A 19381-nucleotide genomic window follows, 5' to 3' on the forward strand; every position below is an offset into this window, starting at 1 on the left:
AGGTGAGCGAAGTCTGTCTCTGCTGTCATGTAAGGTTCAGTACAAAATGGTTGACTTGGAAATGTAACAAAGCTTTCTCACATCAGATACAATATAGATTTAAAGGCTTTAATATTTTATGTAATTCAATTCTTGACAAGTTGCTATCCAAGTAGTGATAAAAATATACAGCTATTCAAATCACTGGTTTGCATGCCATTTCTCTTTAAAAACACCTGCATTGATTTTTGTTTTTCACTGCCGTTATTTCTGATTCACTGTTGAACGATCAAAATTCCAATGGCATTTTTCGTAGAAATAGAACAAACAATCATAATATTTGTGTGGAACCACAAAAGACTCCAAATAGCCAAAGCAATACTGAGAAAGAAGAACAAAGCTGAAGGTGTCATGCTCCCCGATTTCAAATTATATTACAAAGCTATAGTAATCAAGATAATATGCTCTTGGCGTAAAAACAGGCAGATAGATCAATAGAATAGAATAAAAAGCTGAGAAATAAACCCATACGTATATAGTCAGTTAATTTACGAAAAAGGAGCCAAAAATATGCAATGCATTTATTTTCAATAAATGATAGGGGAAAAACTGGACAGCCACGTGCAAAACAATGAAACTGGACCACTATCTTACACCAAATAACAGACTCTAACTCAGAATGGATTACAGACTTGAACGTAAGACCCGAAACCATAAAACTCCTAGAAGAGAACATTGGTGGTAAGCTCCTTGACATTGGTCTTGGTGATGATTTTTTGGACTTGACACCAAAAGCAAAGGCAACAAAAGCAAAAATAAACAAGTGAGACTACAACAAACTAAAATGCTTCTGCACAGTGAAGGAAACCATCAACAAAATGAAACGGCAGCCTACCAAATGGGAGAAAATAATTTGCAAGTCATGTATCTTATAAGGGGTTAATATCCAAAATAAAGAACTCATACAACTCAATAACCGAAAAACAAAAAATCGATTGAAGAATGGATAGAGGATCTGAATAGACTTTTTTCCAAAGAAGATATACAGATGGCCAACAGGTACATGAAAATTTGCTCAACATCACTAATTATACATTATCCTCCCCTGTGGACTTTTGAATTCTGAAAGGAGACTTCAAAAATGATTTGACCCAAATATTTGGTGAGGATGTGGAGAAAAGGGAACCCTTGTGCACTATTGGTAAAAATGTAATTTGGTGCAGCAACTATGAAAAACAGTATGGAGGTTCCTCAAAAAATTAAAAACAAGACTATCATATGATCCAGCAATTCCACTTTTGGTATTTATCTAAAGAAAACAAAAACACTAACTCAAGAAGATATATGTACCCCCTATGCTCATTGCAGCATTATTTACAATATCGAAGGCATGGAAGCAATCTAAGTTTCCACCAACGGATGAAGGGATAAAGAAGATGTGGCATATATATATATATATATACATACACACTGGAATATTGTTCAGCCATAAAAAAGAAGGTAATTTTGCCATTTGCAACAACATGGATGGACCTTGAGGGCATTATGCTAAATGAAATAAGTCAGACAGAGAAAGACGAATACCGTATTATCTCACTTATATGTGGAATCTAAAACAAAAACTGAACTCATAGATACAGAGAACAGATTGATGGTTGCCAGAGGTGGAGGGTGGGAGTAGGTGAAATGGATGAAGGGGGTCAAAAAGTACAAATTTCCAGTATAAAGTAAGTGCTAGCGATGTAATGTACAGCATGGTAGCTATAGTTAATAATACGGTATTGTTTATTTGAAAGTTGCTAAGAGAGTAAATCTTAAAAGTTCTCATCACAAAAGAGAAAAAGTTGTAACTATGTGTGGTGATGGATGTTAACTAGACTTATTGTGGTGATCACTTTGCAATATGTGCAAATATCAAATTATTATTTTGTACACCTGAAATTAATTTGTATGTCAATTATATCTCAATTAAAAAAGAAAAAAATGCACTTCTAAACAAAGCTGTTCTTCAAGTTCTGTTCTTGAAGGTGGGTGCAAAGCGTGACTTCACTTCCATTTCTACTTAATACCATTGTATTTCATAACATAAAAATGTATGCTGGTTTTGTGTTTTGAAACAATATTTGCATCTCCTTCCAGAGTGGAATAAACATATGAACTTATTTTTAAATATTGATTATTACACTGGATTCAAAATATTTAAACTAAGAGAGGGCCTTCAGGAACACAGGGTTTATATAAAAAATAACTATGGAGCCAGAATCAGTCTGGTTAGGTGTTTAAAAGGTACAAGAACTCTTTCAAAATCAGTTTCCTCATATACAAAATAAAGGAGCTGGATTCAGTGGTCTCCAAGGTCCTTTTAGAGATCAACTGCTACATATCATTAAAGAATCATTTTTACGTTAAAACTTTTAATGTACAATTAATGGTTCCTGAGTGGTTTGAAACAATTTTTATGTTAGTAAAAATGCACCAATCCAAAGACTCTCCCATTATTCTAGTTCTATTCCATTTATCATTATTACAGAAAATCATTTCCAATCTCGTGAGAACATTTCTCATGGTTAGACAGTTAAAGATTTTTTTGTCTTATATGGGGAACGTGAGAGGCCGGAAACCTCATTCTAGTGATTCTGTAGCTTGCAGTGATCTATTTTCATTCATATGTTGGTAATATCTGTATTTTCTAATAAAATGGGTTGCATCTGTTTTCAATTTGATTTTTCTTATAAGTGGATAAAAAAGTGATTTGAGACTCTTGACAGAAGTCTGTGCTGTATCTTTCCCAACAAGTAATATTATGATACATGGTAATCCCTTTGTGAAAGCCTCATAAATGTTGATGAATTGGAAATCGTATTAAGAGTAAACCAAAGCCTGCTTCTATCCTGTACCATTTGAACACACTGGCCTTGTGAAAATGCATCTAAATTAGAAAGTCTTCCATTTTCATAAGAACGCTTAGGACTTGGCAATTTCCATGCATGGATAACAGACAATAGGGTAGATTTCCAGTGATATGTCATAACCTCTTTACACTGGGTTTGAAGGAAAGATATATTTGAGGAGCCACCCACAGATATATTATACGTTTAAGGAAGGATGTATAAATAAATTGAATTCACTTCCATTTCTACTTAACACTATTGCATTTCATTGTTAAACTTGAGATGCTATATAATTCTTGTTTTCTCATTCTTCTCCTCCTTTTCAGTTGAGAATTACTTAGGACCACATTATGTGTCTTACTCTTAAAGCAAATGTTCCGTCCATTTATCTGATTTCTTTTGTCCTCTGCCCTCTTTAGTCTCTACATCAGACATTATCCTCAAAGTTATTTATTGTCAGTCGAATTTTTCAAATGCTTTCTCAGACAATAAGTCAAATCTTTCTATTTCCTTGAGTTAGGCATCCTTGTTCTATGTATAAGACATAAAAATATCAATACTCTGATTATTAAAATATGTGTTCTATTTATAGTCAAGTGTTAGTTACAGTCAATCTGATATCTGTAGCCATATGGACAGAACTGATGAGCAGAATGATCCATACATTTCTGTTCAAGCATGATAGGTGTCTCAGAACCCATTTTTCAAAATATGGCATCTGCTTCTTTGGACAATTATGTTGATACACTGTACTTTATTTCACACCTAAAATTCCAGTGCTTTACAAGGTTAAAATTTGGAGAAATATGTCAGTTGATTTATGGGGTAATTTACTGTAGTAGATTTGGTTTCTCTGCTCAATTCGTCTATGGTACCACTACAAGGTTTTCTTTGTAAAATACCACTTTCAATGTATTGCTCCTCTGCTTGAATCCCTTTAGTAATTTTTCACTGGTGTTTTTAGGATGAGAATCAAAATGTTATACCCTGACTCTGTGAACATACGTAGTCTGCCCCCGACACAAGCATGCAACCTCATCTTCTGCTTCTCCTTTTTCTGAACACATAACAGTAGCCAGTTGGATTCACTCGTGTTCCCAACATATTGGGAGCACTTCCGTCTCTGTGTATTTTCCCAGGTCCTCTCTTGTACCTGGAATTACTTTGCCTCTATCATTTAGAAATCTTATCTGACTTTCATGGATGAATTTTTTCACTTTGCCTATGAAGCCATTGTTGAAATATTCAGTTGGGGAAGAGAAGGGAATTTAGTTGGAGAGGGAAGAAAACATTTTGAATGTCTGCTCTGTGGCAAGTACTGTGATGGACACTTTATATACCTTATTTCAACAAGGGCTCCCTGTTTTCATGAATTCCCGTAACATTCTTTTATTTAAGAAGATATCATTATAATCATCATTATGACCAACTTCATGGACATTAGTGCCTATCCCATCTTTTCAAGTGTTGAGCATGCCACTTGGTTTTGAGTATACAAAGATGAAGGAGATGTGCTCTTGACCCTGGAGGAAAGGCAGGAGATTTATTAAAAATAAATAATGCATAATACTTGCAAAAAATTCAGTAAATACTAGTCCAGAGAAGAAGAGCAGCTAGCAAATATTGACTAAAAATATGCTCATCAATCCTTTAGTACCTGGAAGAGTACCTTGAACTATAAGCATTTGTTTTATGAATGAACATAATTGCCTCACATTGTTAATTATTTGATAATATATCTTAACCACTTTCCTCATCCTTGAGGACAAAAAAAGAGATACTTTTTATAGAGAGTGAAGTTATTGCATAGTATTTATTGTTTGATTAATTGATTTGTGACTACCACTATTGAAAGTTTAAAAGTGTTTTTGTTTATTTTGAATAGCTTGGCTGTAGCTTAATATCTGGCTCTAGTCAGTGTTTTCTACATAATTACAAAGGAAACTTTTCACAGTAGGATATAGTCTTGAAGGATATATGAACAAGAGAAAGATCTGAGGTGGGTTAAAGACTGTCATGATTTAGAATTAATTGTAGTAAGTTCCGCTGAGCAGTACCTGTGCAGACATGCACTGTTTGTTTAATGAGCAATTATATTTGCAGTTGCAGGACACTTTTGTGAGCTAGAAGTTTTCCTCATTCACAATGAGGCATTAATACCCTTTTATAACCAACATTCTTAGTGTTTTCCCCAAAGACTAGTTTTCAAGAATACACTATTTCAATTGGTTCTAACCTGAAATATTTTTCTGTTTTTATAAAATACATGGTTACTTTTCCTGTTATTTTTGGTACTTACGTATTTTATCATAAAAATAAATATTTTGCTGGAATGGCAATTTTTCAATAATTAATATGCTACTATATATTATACTATGTACAATTACAATATACTATATTATTATAATTCATATACCCAATATATTGAAATTGGATTTGGTAATTTGCTAACTATGTTTTACAAATTGGATCTTAAAAGAAATCCGGAAAGAAAGAATAGAGGAAGAAGGGATCTCACAATTTGCAATACCTTATTTTTTATAGATTCCTATCATATCTCTTGAGAAATATAAAAGTCTGTAATATCTCTGCATGTTTCACTTAACTGGTTTTGGACACTGTAATCTCATTTTGAATATATTATTCCAAGACTGAAAACTTGAAATTTGAGCGTGGGTTGCACTAGCCTTTTAGTCTGAATCTACTGCAGTAACTGGATGTGGGAAAAGGTTTGTCTTCGTTGCGATGACAACAAGCCTCGCACCAGAGCAGGATCGCCTGCGTCCTGTGAGCAACCAAAACCAACTGCTGCCCCGGGCGGTTGTGGTGGTGCGAGACTGGAAACGTTTCTGATATTCCTCAAACTTGGCTTTTCCTCCTGTAGGTGTTAAAGTGGGTGGAGGAAGCCGTGCAATCCTCCAAAGTGCACCTCTTATCGACGGATCATTTGCAAGAGGCGGTAAACACTTGGAAAATTCCTTTTGATCCCAGCCTAAAAGAGGTCACCGTGTCTCTGAGCGGCCCTTCTCCAGCGATCGAAATTCGCAATCCTTTAGGTGAGAGATGTTGCACATCGTATAATAAAAGACAAAAACCATGAAAGGGGAAAGATTTTTTGCTCACTTATTTATGTCAGGTAGATGCTAATTTTATGAGTAAATTCAAAAGTGACTAGGGAAGATGTTTAAAAAATAAAACTCATTTTTTTTTGTCGTATGTATTATTGGATTAGCATGAGATTCAAAAAACTAAAACTCCTAATAATTTAAACAGACCACATTTAGTAACTTACTTGTAGCTAAACTACCCCCTCCCCCAAAATATTTAAATTGAACCTGAAATTATATTTTCCTAATCTAAGTATGAGGAAATATTTCATAGTAACTTACTCTGTAAAATTCAATATTTTATGTTGTTTTTAATCAATCATGTGAAAAAACTGCTTTTAAGACAGCTGTCTAATATTTTATCATATCGTCTCCTTGATAAGTTTTAATTTTACAGAAGACAGCTGTTAAAAACCAAATTCATATTCCTATTAGAATAATGTTTTGATTTACTTTGCTTCCTCGCTTGATTATATGTTATAACCCTAAGATTTTGCTCGATTCCCTTGCTGATTGAATATTACAGTAAGACTTACATTGAAAAGTAATCTAATAAAGACAAAAACCATATTTTTCCTAATATTTGCATTTAGAAATATTTTTTTATCTGTTGGTGTTTGCAAAATATTTTTATTCCCATTGTGGTTTTAGTATGTGTTACATTTTTAAAAATCTATATGTGAATATTTATAAATATGGAGGGAGTAACTGCCTTTCTTCCTTTACTTAATTTGAAGCCTGGAAAATAACTAATACCTAAAAGAAAACAACATATGAAATTGTCCTCAAAGGCCACATCCACACTAGCAATCAAATTGAAATTGACAAAACAAACAAAACGTGTTTTTCAAGACTTCTACAGGTTTGGCCTTATGAGTGGATTTGTCTGTTGGAGGAGCATTCCACTCTGATAACATCCATGCTACCCAGGAAAGATTTGTGTTTTTCACTACTTGTATACTTAAAAGGACCTATACCCATTGCATTATGTTTGTACTAATTAAAAATCATTGACATTGACATTGAGATTTTAAAAGTCATTTACAATGATTCTGAAGCTTTTGACGCAAACATGGTATTCTTATATTTGATTTGTTTATGTAACTGCAGAAGTAGTCCATAGAAGAACCGAGAGTGAAATGAAAAATGAAACTATGGTTTAATTCTAGATTTGCTTTTCTTCCTCTTTAAATTTCATCTGTTAGATACGTTAGATAGATCTCAGGTCAAGGGGAGGTGGTATCATGCTACTTCATTACACTGCCCCCTTTAGTTATTCCTGTGACAATAAAGCCTTCTTCTGTGTTTCATGGAAAACTGGTTAAGGTTTTGCACTTTGTGCAAAGATGTATCCAGGGCTTCATGTTAGTAATACCTTGAGTGATCTCCAAAAAGACATGTATTCTGGTTTACTGTTTTTGCCATCTCTTAAATCTAAATATCTCTAGTGACTTTGCATAACTTCTCAGGAGCCATAATAATGCTTATCTAGACTGGCTTGGGAAGTATGATTACAGTCTGCCAATTGTTACTCTCATTTTAAGATTAAATCAGCATGACAAATGGGAATCTGTTACTTCAATTCCAATGTCCAGAAACCCTATAATTAAGTATATTTTAGATATAAATAAAATGATGTTTTGAGCTATAGGTACAAATGTCTATGAGGTGATTTAGACTGGAAATGTATGCAGCTAAAATACCCAACTGAAAGAAAGATTACACTCATTACCTTTATGTCTGTCTTTCAGGGAAGTTGATAAAAAAGGGATTTGGCCTGAATGAGCTATTAAATATCCAGAACTCTGCCAAGGTGGTGAATGTTAAAGAGCCTGAGGCTGGAATGTGGACAGTGAAGGTACTGTTAGTTTACAAAGTCTATTTCTTATTTTATTTTGATGTCGGCATGTTTTATAAAGTGTATACAATAGTTTATGGATATCTTCTCTTGCAATCATAGAGACTGCTTTTACTAAAAAGCAATATACATAGTGCATTTGTAGGAGGTGTCTCGATCACATGAATTTGGAGTGATTTTGTTTTGACGATCATGAAAGGCATTCATGCCACCGCAAAATTCACTTAAACTTCTCAGATGGTTTTCCTATAGTCAAATCTGTAGATTGAGTTATATTATCCACCTCCTGCCTCCAAAAAATCAGAGACGGAGCCAGTAGAGAATAATGGTTAGGGGAATGGGCTCTGGTGTGAGGTGTTTGGGTTTGAATCTCAACACCACTGCTTAAAATCTGTGTTGCCCTGGGACTATAACTTCTTTGTGCCTTGCTTTCCTCCTCTGTAATGTAGGAATGGCAGTAACAGTGCTTTATTTCATAGAATGTGCTGAGAATTAAATTAAGATGATACAAATGAAATACTTAGCGTAGTTCCTATTACAAAGTAAGCTCTCAAGTTCTGTTGGCTATTGTTATTTGGTGGATCTACATTCATTGTTTACTTTAACACAAAATGGTATTTGTATCCTAGAATTACATTAAGTAGTGTATATTCACTCTAAGAAGCGTCGTATTTTGGCAATATGGAGGAAAGAACTTACACCCGAAATTCGGGATGCCATACATCTGAGATCTCGTGCTGCTGCAAATTATGTGACCCACGGTAGTAGATGTTCTGAGTGACTTGCATATATTTCTGAGACTTTTCAGTGTGCTCTGGCCTACTTCCAACTCCAGTATCTGCATTTCTGTGTCTGAGAGATTTTTTTTCCAGAACAGGAGAAGGCTGTTCTGGCAGAGAATTAAACCTCTCAGGAGCAGCTTTCAGCCCCTGCAGGAACAAGCTCCAGTCGCGGCAGTGAGAGCGGGATTAAAAGCACACCCCTTATTGGCTGTTGGCTGTGTTCCTTTTCCTGTATCACTTCTCCTCTTCCTGTAAGCATCCTCTGCACTTCCCCAAAAACCAACTTGCTCTGGAACCCTTCTGGGACAACATAAATGAAGACATCCCTGGCATTGTTTACTCTTTTGCTCTCTCAGCTTCCCTACACAAAAGATGGGATTAATGGGCTCATGATTCAAATCAGAGAGCTGCTGTGAAAGTGCCTGGAGGTGTTATACCATAGAAATTTGCGGTGCCGTTTTTGCATGTCGGTTTCTTTTTTTTAAAGAATACCTTATATTCATTTTTCCAGTTTAAAGAATAAAAGTTTCCATTGTAACTCCATTCAAATTGTAGAATATCAGTCCTTTATTCTCAGAACTCTCAGCCTTGTAGAGAAAATAGAGACTGTAATATGGATTTTTTTTGGAGGTGGATAATATGGGAGAAGGGTATAGGTGAAAAGGCAATGGGAAATAAAGTCCGGTATTTCTTACTGAATGGACCAGAAATGGTTCCATCTGCCTGTTTTGTTCACCCAGTTCCTTGCACATAGTAGTTGCTCAATATTTATTGAGTGCGTTAGGTTGACAATGATGAAGTGTTTTGCTGCTGCTGTATTTTAAATAAATGTGGCCAAATTTGATCTTATACTCATTTTGACCACCTTGCCCAAAATATGACTAGTGTTGGGTCTGACTGTCTGTGACCACAGTGGGAAGGAGTATAACAAGTTCTGAGTCTCCTTTTTCCCGAGACACTTTAAGTGTGACCTAAGCCAGCAGTGTCCTGAGCTAGCAAGTCCGCTTAGGCAATTCGTTCTTGCTTTCTGCGTAGGACATTAAGTTATTGATTGTGAAATACGTACAAGTGATGCCATTCTTCCGTATTGTTAGCAACTTATTGTAAAGTATTTGCACCCCTTTGACAGGTGATTTTGATTGCTACCAGTGGTATCTCCTCTAGTAAAACTCTGGGCCAGAAGAGGGATATTGCACATCTGTTGTTTTATCTTGTGCCTAACTCATTCAGTCATCCGTTCAATACACGCTTACTGAGTGTCTGTTCTTAGCAGTGTTCCCTGAAACTTAATGGGCACTAAGCACATTTTAATTGATGATTAGGACAGAAAAGCACCGAGGATCAGTCTGTGAGTGAAGAGTGAGACGATAAGGTGATGAGGTGGTGGGACCTTTGTTCAGACAAGTCTCTAAGCTCAATCTGTTATAATTAAGAAGACAATAAAAAGACAGCGTCTATTATCATATTATCTTAAATTTGTATCTAGTCCTCACCAAGAAAGCCTCTGGTTCTGATGTTGCACCATTTCTGGAGTACAATTAGTCATAACTAAACAAAGGATAAGTGTTAAAATTCCATTTAAAGATAATAAACCTATTTTGCTCCTACATGAAATACGAAAATAAGGTATCAGGTTGATGCAAAGGGAATTGAGCTGAACCTACTGACATAAAGATTGCTGCCGACTTTGGATCTCCCTTTTGAATGGCTAATGAATGATAACGTTTTCCATGTGTGCTTTCTCATGAAGAGAAATGTCTGAGATTAGATAGCATATCCCTGGTGCTATCTCTTGTGCACTTTGCTATCTGGAAAATGTCTGCCCTATCAGTAGAATTAATAATGGCTTCTTGAATGTTTCTCATAATATTTATCCCAAGTATGGAGAGCAGTCTATCTATTATTTGACCTTAGCGTGGTATTCAAGGACCACAGCTGAGCTTCAACCAGTCTTTCTAGTTCTCTTCCATCACTTGCCTTTACACTCCAGTCAAATAGAATTTTGTACTGTCTTGTACCCTCTTTCCTATGACTTCTCTTGCTCCATGCTTTCTCCAGAGCTGTTCCTTCTCCTAGAATGCCTCATAACTATCCCCTAAAGCTCACGTGGCAACACTTTCATCAAGCCTTTTCTGACTTTTTCCATCTAGAATGTTTTTTTCCCTGTGGCTTTCTATGGCAATTTTTCTGCACCTCCCTTTTGCATTATCTTTCCCATTATAGCATATTTATTTCTGCACAGATTTTCTTTTCCTATTTTACTATAGACCAGATTTTGTCACTAGTATATGCCATGATGTCTGGGAAAGAACTATATAAAATCATCATGAATAAAAATTGATACATTGGGACTGGCCCAGTGACATAGTGGTTAAGTTCGCGCACTCTGCTTTGGCAGCCTGGAGTTTGCAGGTTCAGATCCCAGGTGCAGACCTGCACACTGCTCATCAAGCCATGCTAAGGCAGCATCCCACATACAAAATAAAGGAAGATTGGCACAGCTGTTGGCTCAGGGACAATCTTCCTCAAGCAAAAAGAGGAAGATTGGCAACAGATGTTCGCTCAGGGCCAATCTTCCCCCCTCCAAAAAAATTGATACATTTATTCTGATGGTATCCAAGGAAGCAGATAGAAGAGTTGATTTAGTTAACCTATAGTTGGTGTACTGGCACAGAACACTTTAATTTCCCCGTGATTCAAAATGCTGTGAGAATGGCAGTTTCCTTTCTGCTGTAGTTTCCTTCTGAAATCTTGGCACTTATTTTTCTGTAACTTATTAAAACACTTTTACTAAACAGAGACAATGAGTTAATTCATGTGTATAGTTCATATAAATGACTCAGATGTTTTAGGTTGCCTCTGATGCAGGTAAAAGCATGTTAAAAAGAGGGAGCTGAAAAGAATGTGAAGTTTTCTTAAAAACAAAAGAGAAGGTTGTTTTATGTTCCTAAATTCCCATTTGTGGGGAAGCTACAAATCCTGGATCTTATTTCTGAGAAGCAATATAAATTTTCCATGCATAGAGTATTTGAACATAACCACAGAAACTTGCTGGCCAAATTTTGTCCTCTTCTCCTTAAGGGGGAACTCCCAGCAAAGACATTAAAATAATTGTCAGCACCCACTGGGTTTAGGTGGTACAAACTGTTTCTATTAGTCTAGGATTATCAGTGTGATCCTGTAATTTAACACATCCCCTGGGGGATGTTTCCATTAAGTAGATTTGGATAAACTGTCCTTATATAATCTCCTAAGTAGGGAAGGGAGTATACCCAACCATGTGATTATATTGAGATTCTGAGACTAGTAGAAATATTTTGGTTTTAGATAGTTATGTTGGTTGCCAGAGCCTACTAATGCATTTTCTAAGGATAAGGATATTTTAGAAATCATACTCAAGTGGCGTAAGCTTGTTTAGGAATCATAGTTAAATAAACCTCGAGTCTACAGAGGACCACACAAGATGATTTTTGTGCTGGCCTCCAATTATTCTCACCTGGTGGCTCTTTTGAACAAGTCTGAAGACTACACCAGGTGTGTTATTTAAATGGATTAGGTGCGGCATTAATTCAATGTTTTTTTTTTTCCATTTGGGTCAATGGAATGCTTTATAGTAGACTTTTTCCTGGAAAATTTCCCAGTTATTTTGGTCTGCCAGAATCAGATTGTCAACCAAATGGATTGTTTCCTTTTTTAAAAGAAGATAGCCATATACTTGTGTATATATAAATGTATATGTATATGTGTGTGAGTGTGTACATATATTTAAATAGAATTTACTCTATGCTTTGGGTACATTTCTCTCCTTATAGTGCATTTCTCTAAACATACAATGCCTAATAAAATGATTGTATTTGAATCTAGCTGGCATTCTTATATTTTTGTTTCTTGCACAATGCTTAGCCCACAGTTGGTTCTCAATAAATATTTGATTAATCGAATCAAAATATGAAACCATCATATTCTTTAATTTGTAAAGAATGGTATGTCATTAAAGCAAATACTTTGAAAAGAGCTGGGCATCTATTTTATTTTATTTTATTTATTTGTTTTTTAAATATTGAATTTCATTTTAATCAGCTCTCAAAGGCAGTTACTGTTTTGAGTTTTTTTTGCATTTTCTCATTTTTTTAACCATTTCTTTCTTAAATTAGGATATGTAATACATAAATAGAAAAGGGTAACGAAACAAAACACAAACAGTTAAACAAGTTCTCACAAAGTGAATGCTGTATAACTATTTCCCAGGTCACAATATTTAACATTGTCAGAATCTCAGAAATTGTTCCCAAATGTCCCTTCCCCATAACATCTCACTCTCTATAAAATGCCACTACTCTGAATCCTGTGGCAATCAGTCCCTTGCTTGATTAAGTTTAGCATCCATCTATGCATTACAAATAGTGTAGTTTAGTTTTGTCCAATTTTAATCTTTATAGCAATGGAATCATACACTATATATTTTGTGTGTCTGGCTTTTACTTGACATTATATATTTTAGATTCAAATACATAGTTTGTCCATTTCTTTGCTGTATTTATGCCATTTCATGAATATACAATTTAATTCTTTATTTTATTTTTGATGAAGATTTGGGTTGTTTCCAGTTTTTCTCAATATGACCAACATATGTATCCTAGGGTAATCGAGCATGCATTTGTCTGGAGTGTACAATTGGAGTAGAATCATATTTGGTAGAATATGTGAATTTCTAACTTGACCAGACTATTCCAAATTTGTTTCCAAAGTTGATGTACTAGTTTACACTCCTGCCAGCATTATATAAAAATTCCATTGCTCCATGCTTTTCTTTAATTGAAATATAGTTGATATACAGTATTATGTTAGTTTCAGGTGTCCAACACAGTGATTTGACATTTATATACAGTACGAAATGATCACCATGATAAGTCTAGGAACCGTCTGTCACCATACAAAGTTATTACAATATTATTGACTATATTTCCTACACTGTACATTACATCTGCATGAGTTATTTACTTTATGACTGGAAGTTTGTACCTCTTAATCCCCTTCACCTGTTTCGCCCAAACTCCCACCCCCCTCACATCTGGCAATCATAAGTTTGTTTCCTGTGTCTATGAGTCTGTTTCTATTTTGTTTTGTTTGTCCATTTGTTTTGGTTTTTAGATTCCACATATAAGTGAAATCATACAGTGTTCGTCTTTCTCTCTCTGACTTGTTTCACTTAGTATAATACCCTCCAGGTCTATCCATGTTGTTGCACGTGGCAAGATTTCATTCTTTCTTTAGCCTGAGTAATAATCCTTTGTGTATATATATATACACCACATCTTCTTTATCCATTCATCTATCCGTGGACACTTAGGTTGCTTCTGTATCTTGGCTATTGTAAATAATGCTGCAATGAACATAGGGATACATATATCTTTTTGAATTAGTGTTTTTGTTTTGTTTGGGTAAATACTGAGAAGTGGAATTGCTAGATCATGTAGAAGTTCTATTTTTAATTTTTTGAGGAACTTCCATACTGTTTCTCATAGTGACTATGCCAATTTACATTCCTACCAACAGTGGACAAGGATTCCCTTTTTCCCATGTCCTCGCCGACACTTGTTATTTGTTATCTTTCTGATGATAGCCGTTCTGATAGATGGCATCTCACTGTGGTTTTGATTTGCATTTCCCTGATGATTAGTGATGTTGAGCATCTTTTCATTTGTCTGTTGGCCATCTGTATATCTTCTTTGGAAAAATGTCTATTCAGGTCCTCTGCCTTTTTGTGTGTGTGTGTGAGGAAGATTGGCCCTAAGTTAACATCTGTGCCAATCTTCCTCTATTCTGTATGTGGTATGCTGCCACAGCATGGCTTGGTGAATGGCGTGCAGGTCCACACCTGGGATCCGAACCAGCAAACCCCAGGCTGCTAAAGCAGAAGGTGCGAACTTAACCACTATGCCACTGAGCCAGGCCCTCCTCTGCCCATTTTTTAATCAGATTGTTTTTTTGCTATTGAGTTGTCTGAGTTCTTTATATATTTTAGATATTAACCCCTTGTTGGATATAATATTTGTAAATATCTTCTCCAGTTCAGTAGGTTGCCTTTTCATTTTGTTGTTGATTTCCTTTGCTGTGCGAAAGCTTTTTAGTTTGGTGTAGCCTCATTTGTTTATTTTTGCTTTTGTTCACCTTGCCTGAGGAGATGGATCCAAAAAAATATTGCGAAGCCTGGCGTCAAAGAGTTTACCCTATATGTTTTCTTCTAGGAGTTTTATAGTTTCAGGTCTTACGTTTAAGCCTGTAATCCATTTTGAGTTTACTTTTTGTATATAGTATGAGAAAGTGGCCCAGTTTCATTCTTTTGCATGCAGCTGTCCAGTTTTCCCAGCACCACTGAAGCTGAGCATCAATTTTAATTCAAGATCCATTACTTAATATCTTTTTTGACCTCGAAGAAATTATCTAACTTCTTTAAGTCTGAGAAAAATGGGGAGGAAATAACACCTACTTAATATTGTCATAATTAAATTATGTGTTGGTAAAATGCTTAAACAGTTTCTGACACATGAATGGTAAAGTTAAGTATATTAGTTATTCTTATTCTCCTGAATACATGTAAACTGTATCTATACTTTCTCTTAATGTGGATACACAAAAGTTTTTTTCCACTTGCGGTTTATTTATTATTTTATAAAACAGTGAAACTCTTTAGGAGAAAGAAGTGAAAGCCAGCTCTATCCATCACTTTTTAATTCAGTTTATAACAGGGCAGGCTTGACGTTTAGTACTAGGAGGAATTCTCACTGGCTTAATACGAGCAAGTTAATTCCTCACTCATGTTCCGTGTCCTCTGGGGGTCGACAGGGTGTTCTACTTCACACAGTGACTCAGGAACCCAGGCTGATGGTGGGGGGGTGGGGGGCTCCATCATAATTTACAACATGCAGCCTCTTCAGTTCCTTTAGTGGAGGAAAAGACTAGAGAATGTGCATTAATTTAAAAAAAGAAGGAATTTATTGTGTCATTTCTGGGATGAGACAGACATCTCTCTCAGCGACAGATGCACTTCACTGCCTTTTTAACTCATCTTCCGGAACTATTATCATAGCCTACTGATGTGCTGAAGCTGGCTTATAATAGCTCATGGAGAGTCAATTATGCACTTTCTCTTCCCAAGTCCGTGTTCAGTGACATCATGTAGGGAGCTTGAAATCAGCCCTGGAGGCAAATGCCAAAAATTATGGCTTTCATTTTCCAAAGAGCAGTTTACCAACACTCTATTAACCTGACCTCACCTAAATGAAAGTGTGTTTAGAAATGTAGAATGGCAGATGAATAGTTGCAGGGTATTATTGTCTTCTATGCCACAGAATCCAAGTCAACCTGGAGATTGTTTCCTAAAATGCTGCAAATAGACTTAAGTACTATAGAAAGAGTACTGAACTTGGAATAATTGCCATTTAACTTGCTGTCTAAACCTAAGTGAGTTATTTCTTTGAGCCTCAGTTTCTTTGTGATGTTATAAAGTCATCTTTGGATGTAATAGAATTTGATGAGATGATGTGTGAACATGCTTTGCATAATGCTTCTAGGGCAATTCGAATAATTCTTGATGAATCTGACAGTAGCTAGTTCTAGGGGAATCTAAGAAAAAGCACCAATGTTAGGCATTTGGATGGCTTTAGTATCATTTATTAAACCTACATGTGTTAAGTGCCTATTGAGTAATACTTTGTAGATGCTGAATATGATATAGTTATTGCCTTGAGGGACTTCCAATATAGAGGTTTTTAATAGCCCTTCGTTCTTTAAGAAGTAGATCCACCTGCAGTAGAGCTGACCGGGAAGAGAGAGGAGCAACTCGGTTTCCCTGGAGCTCTCCATGGTGCTTGCTCCATGGTACTTCAGACAGTTACTCCTTCATTCCTTGTAGACTCGCTCCAGTTCAGAAACCTAGCGTCTGGTCCACTCTGCTTCTTCTTTTCTCTTACTGCTTTGTGGATCAAGGCTACCTATTTACCATTTAAAATGCCAGTAGTTATCTAGTTTTGCCTCAACTCTGCTTGCACTGCAGCAGCCTGTGTATTCCTGATACAGACCGTTTCACAACCTGACCAGTGTGACTAAGAGTAGTAATGTCTCTCATTATGAACTTTTAAAAATTGTATAAATAAATATACTATTGAAATACAACTCTCAGAATTTCCACCCCATACAAACCCTGTCCAGTGTCTAGTGTCTAGAAAATTTCCTGTTATGCTTGGAGCCATGACGCTTCTCCTAAGTTTCCCTCTTTTTAACTACACAAGCCATGAGGTTTTAGGATGGCTCTGTGCAGGAGTGCTACTTCTAGATATTATGTGGCAGATAGATGCTTTTTCAAGCCAAATTATAATTTTAAAATAATGTACAGTTTAAATCTACATGATATAAAGACCAAATACAAAAACATTAAGTCAGTAATTTTGATCTTGCTAATTTTTTTACATATATGGAAAATGATACTAAGATGGCTGATATAATTGGAAGGGAAGGGGGGGAAGAAATATGTAGCTGGACTATCTCTCTGCTTGACTCAGTTACAGAATTAGTTGAATTTTCTTTTCCCCTCCAAGACCTTCGTATTATTTAGTTCTCCTCCAACCCCACTATGTCCATAATATGTGAGACTCCAAAGCCTTCTCTCAACATTTCTAGAGTTTCCTGGAAGCTTACTTTTTTATGATCTTCTTGCCTTCCAGTTTTTTGTGTGTCAATTCTGACTCTTTGTGCTTTGATACAGGGCAAAGCTCAGCCCCTTCAAAAATCTCACAAGGAGACCCACTAACAACAGTCTTTCTTTGAGTTCAGTAGACTTGCCTGTAGATTTGGAGGCATGTGTTGAAGCACGTTGTGCGATTCTGCTCTCTCCTTGCCCCTCCTCCTTCCTGCCACTTCATCTCTGCCTCTCTCCTCTGTGTAGGCTCAGGAGTTCCATGTTACTCTTCTATTATGTAGAGTAGTTCAGTGTATTTCAACCTTTACCTTGAAACCAGCGAATTGAATCTATTGAGATAACTGTGAGAAATGCATGGGGTAGCTGTCGAGGTCGGTTTCTGGAGCCTCAGTGAGTTCACATCCCAGCTGTGCCACCTGCCGTATCTGTAACTTTGAGCAAGTGGCTTAACCTCTCTGATCTGTAAAATGAAGATAAAAATAGGACTGTTTCACAGGGGCTTTTGTGAAGATTAAAGTGATAATTTATGTAAAAGACTTAGTTTATTATAAAGAATGCATTTTGTATGTGTTACTACGTCTCTCTCCTTTTTTCATTTACTGATTAATTTTACCATCATTATACATAAAACTTTTTTGTTCCTACTGTGCTAATATTTGAAAAAGGAAGCTCAGCTAAGAAACAGACTAAAATAATACCTTACTTTAATAAAACAGACTAAAATAATAAACTGTTGACATTTTCTCATGAAGAAATTTAATGTGACGTTTTGTGTTCTTAAAATATTGTCCAAATAGAACAATTTTTTAAGAGAATGATACATGCATACATGCATGAATATTAGAGGTCATTTTAAACTAAATTAGTTTGAATTTTTTTCTTTTCATTATATTTTTAAACCACACTTTTGGTGTATTTGTGACATCCTTGCCCCCATTATCCTGATTAATCCAGAGTGGATATAGTTGTGCATAAAAACGGACTCACTTGGAAATATCTTTTATTTCCAAACCCTTTTAAATTCTTTGCAGACATTCTTACTGTTTGTAGTATAATCTAGAAACATAAAATATTTTGTGATTTAACCTACCATCCTTCATATTTTTAGCACTGCTCAGGGAAATAGTAAACCTACGCCATTATTTCTACATACTTTGTTAATCAGTGAGGTATTTTAAGGATTGAAATTAATTTATTTTACAGTAATTTTATAGAAGTTGTAAGAAGCTCCCTATTTATCAACTTTGCTTTATTTTTAATGTTTTGTTTGACAATAGAGGATGCCATATTTTCAAACACTTGGGTAATTTCTAATTTTCTCACTTTGATCTTAAGCACCACTCTTGAAACGGATTCTTTGTCAGTTGGTTTGTACACAGAACACTTGGCAGATGACTAGCACTCGATGGCAGTCATTTGGCAAATTATGTGTCATGTTTGCCTCTGGTGGCCTCAGCGGCTGTTTTATCATAGGCATAGCAAGGCAGCTAGCAATAACATATGGTGCCAGTGAATAAATATAAATCAACTCATCATAATTGACCCTTCTAATTGTCCTCACATGAAATCAGTAGGCAATAGTGTCTTATACAGCTTTACATGAGCTAAAAAGCAGTTGAAATTAGACTAAGCAAGCTTTTTTATAACTCCTGTAGGAAATCCCCAATTTACAATTGGATGACAATCCATGGTGTTCTTTTTTTTTTTTCCATCTGTTATGTGGAATCCACAACACATTCTCCTTTAGGAATAATGGAATAAGTGGTGGTACTGAGACCTCTATGCTAACACATACAATCCTTTGTAACCCTATAATTACAGCGTTAATTACAGTAATTAGCAGCGTCATTTTTGCTAAGAATACAACAATGCTTTTTTCATGATGTCGTTTTTTCTTTTCTCTCACTTTCTTTTTTCTTTCCTTTGAGTTCTTGTAGCTTCTGCTCAATGAGGATAAACAAGGTAGCAACAGGGACATAGCTCCTCTTTCCAGTCTTTACTGCCAGATGATGAGCCACGGTGATGAGGGGAATGCTGTGTAGATTGCAGAGCTCTGGAGGTGGCAT

General features: G+C 35.7%; 1 protein-coding gene across 3 annotated transcripts in view; it reads left to right on the plus strand.

The window, feature by feature from the left end:
- The window catches only part of HMCN1 (hemicentin 1), a 433459-nt gene that overhangs the window by 148327 nt on the left and 265751 nt on the right, over positions 1-19381 (plus strand). For all 3 annotated transcript variants that reach the window (XR_006891498.1, XM_046681569.1, XM_046681570.1), the window contains exons 5-6: positions 5755-5926; positions 7729-7835. Coding sequence is in view for 2 of the 3 variants with exons in the window: in XM_046681569.1 (XP_046537525.1) it covers positions 5755-5926; positions 7729-7835 (279 nt within the window). In the remaining variant the exon portion in view is untranslated. The remainder of the gene's footprint in view (positions 1-5754; positions 5927-7728; positions 7836-19381) is intronic.

This window comes from Equus quagga, chromosome 13 (assembly GCF_021613505.1).
Source record: "Equus quagga isolate Etosha38 chromosome 13, UCLA_HA_Equagga_1.0, whole genome shotgun sequence".
Classification (NCBI taxonomy): Eukaryota; Metazoa; Chordata; class Mammalia; order Perissodactyla; family Equidae; genus Equus; species Equus quagga.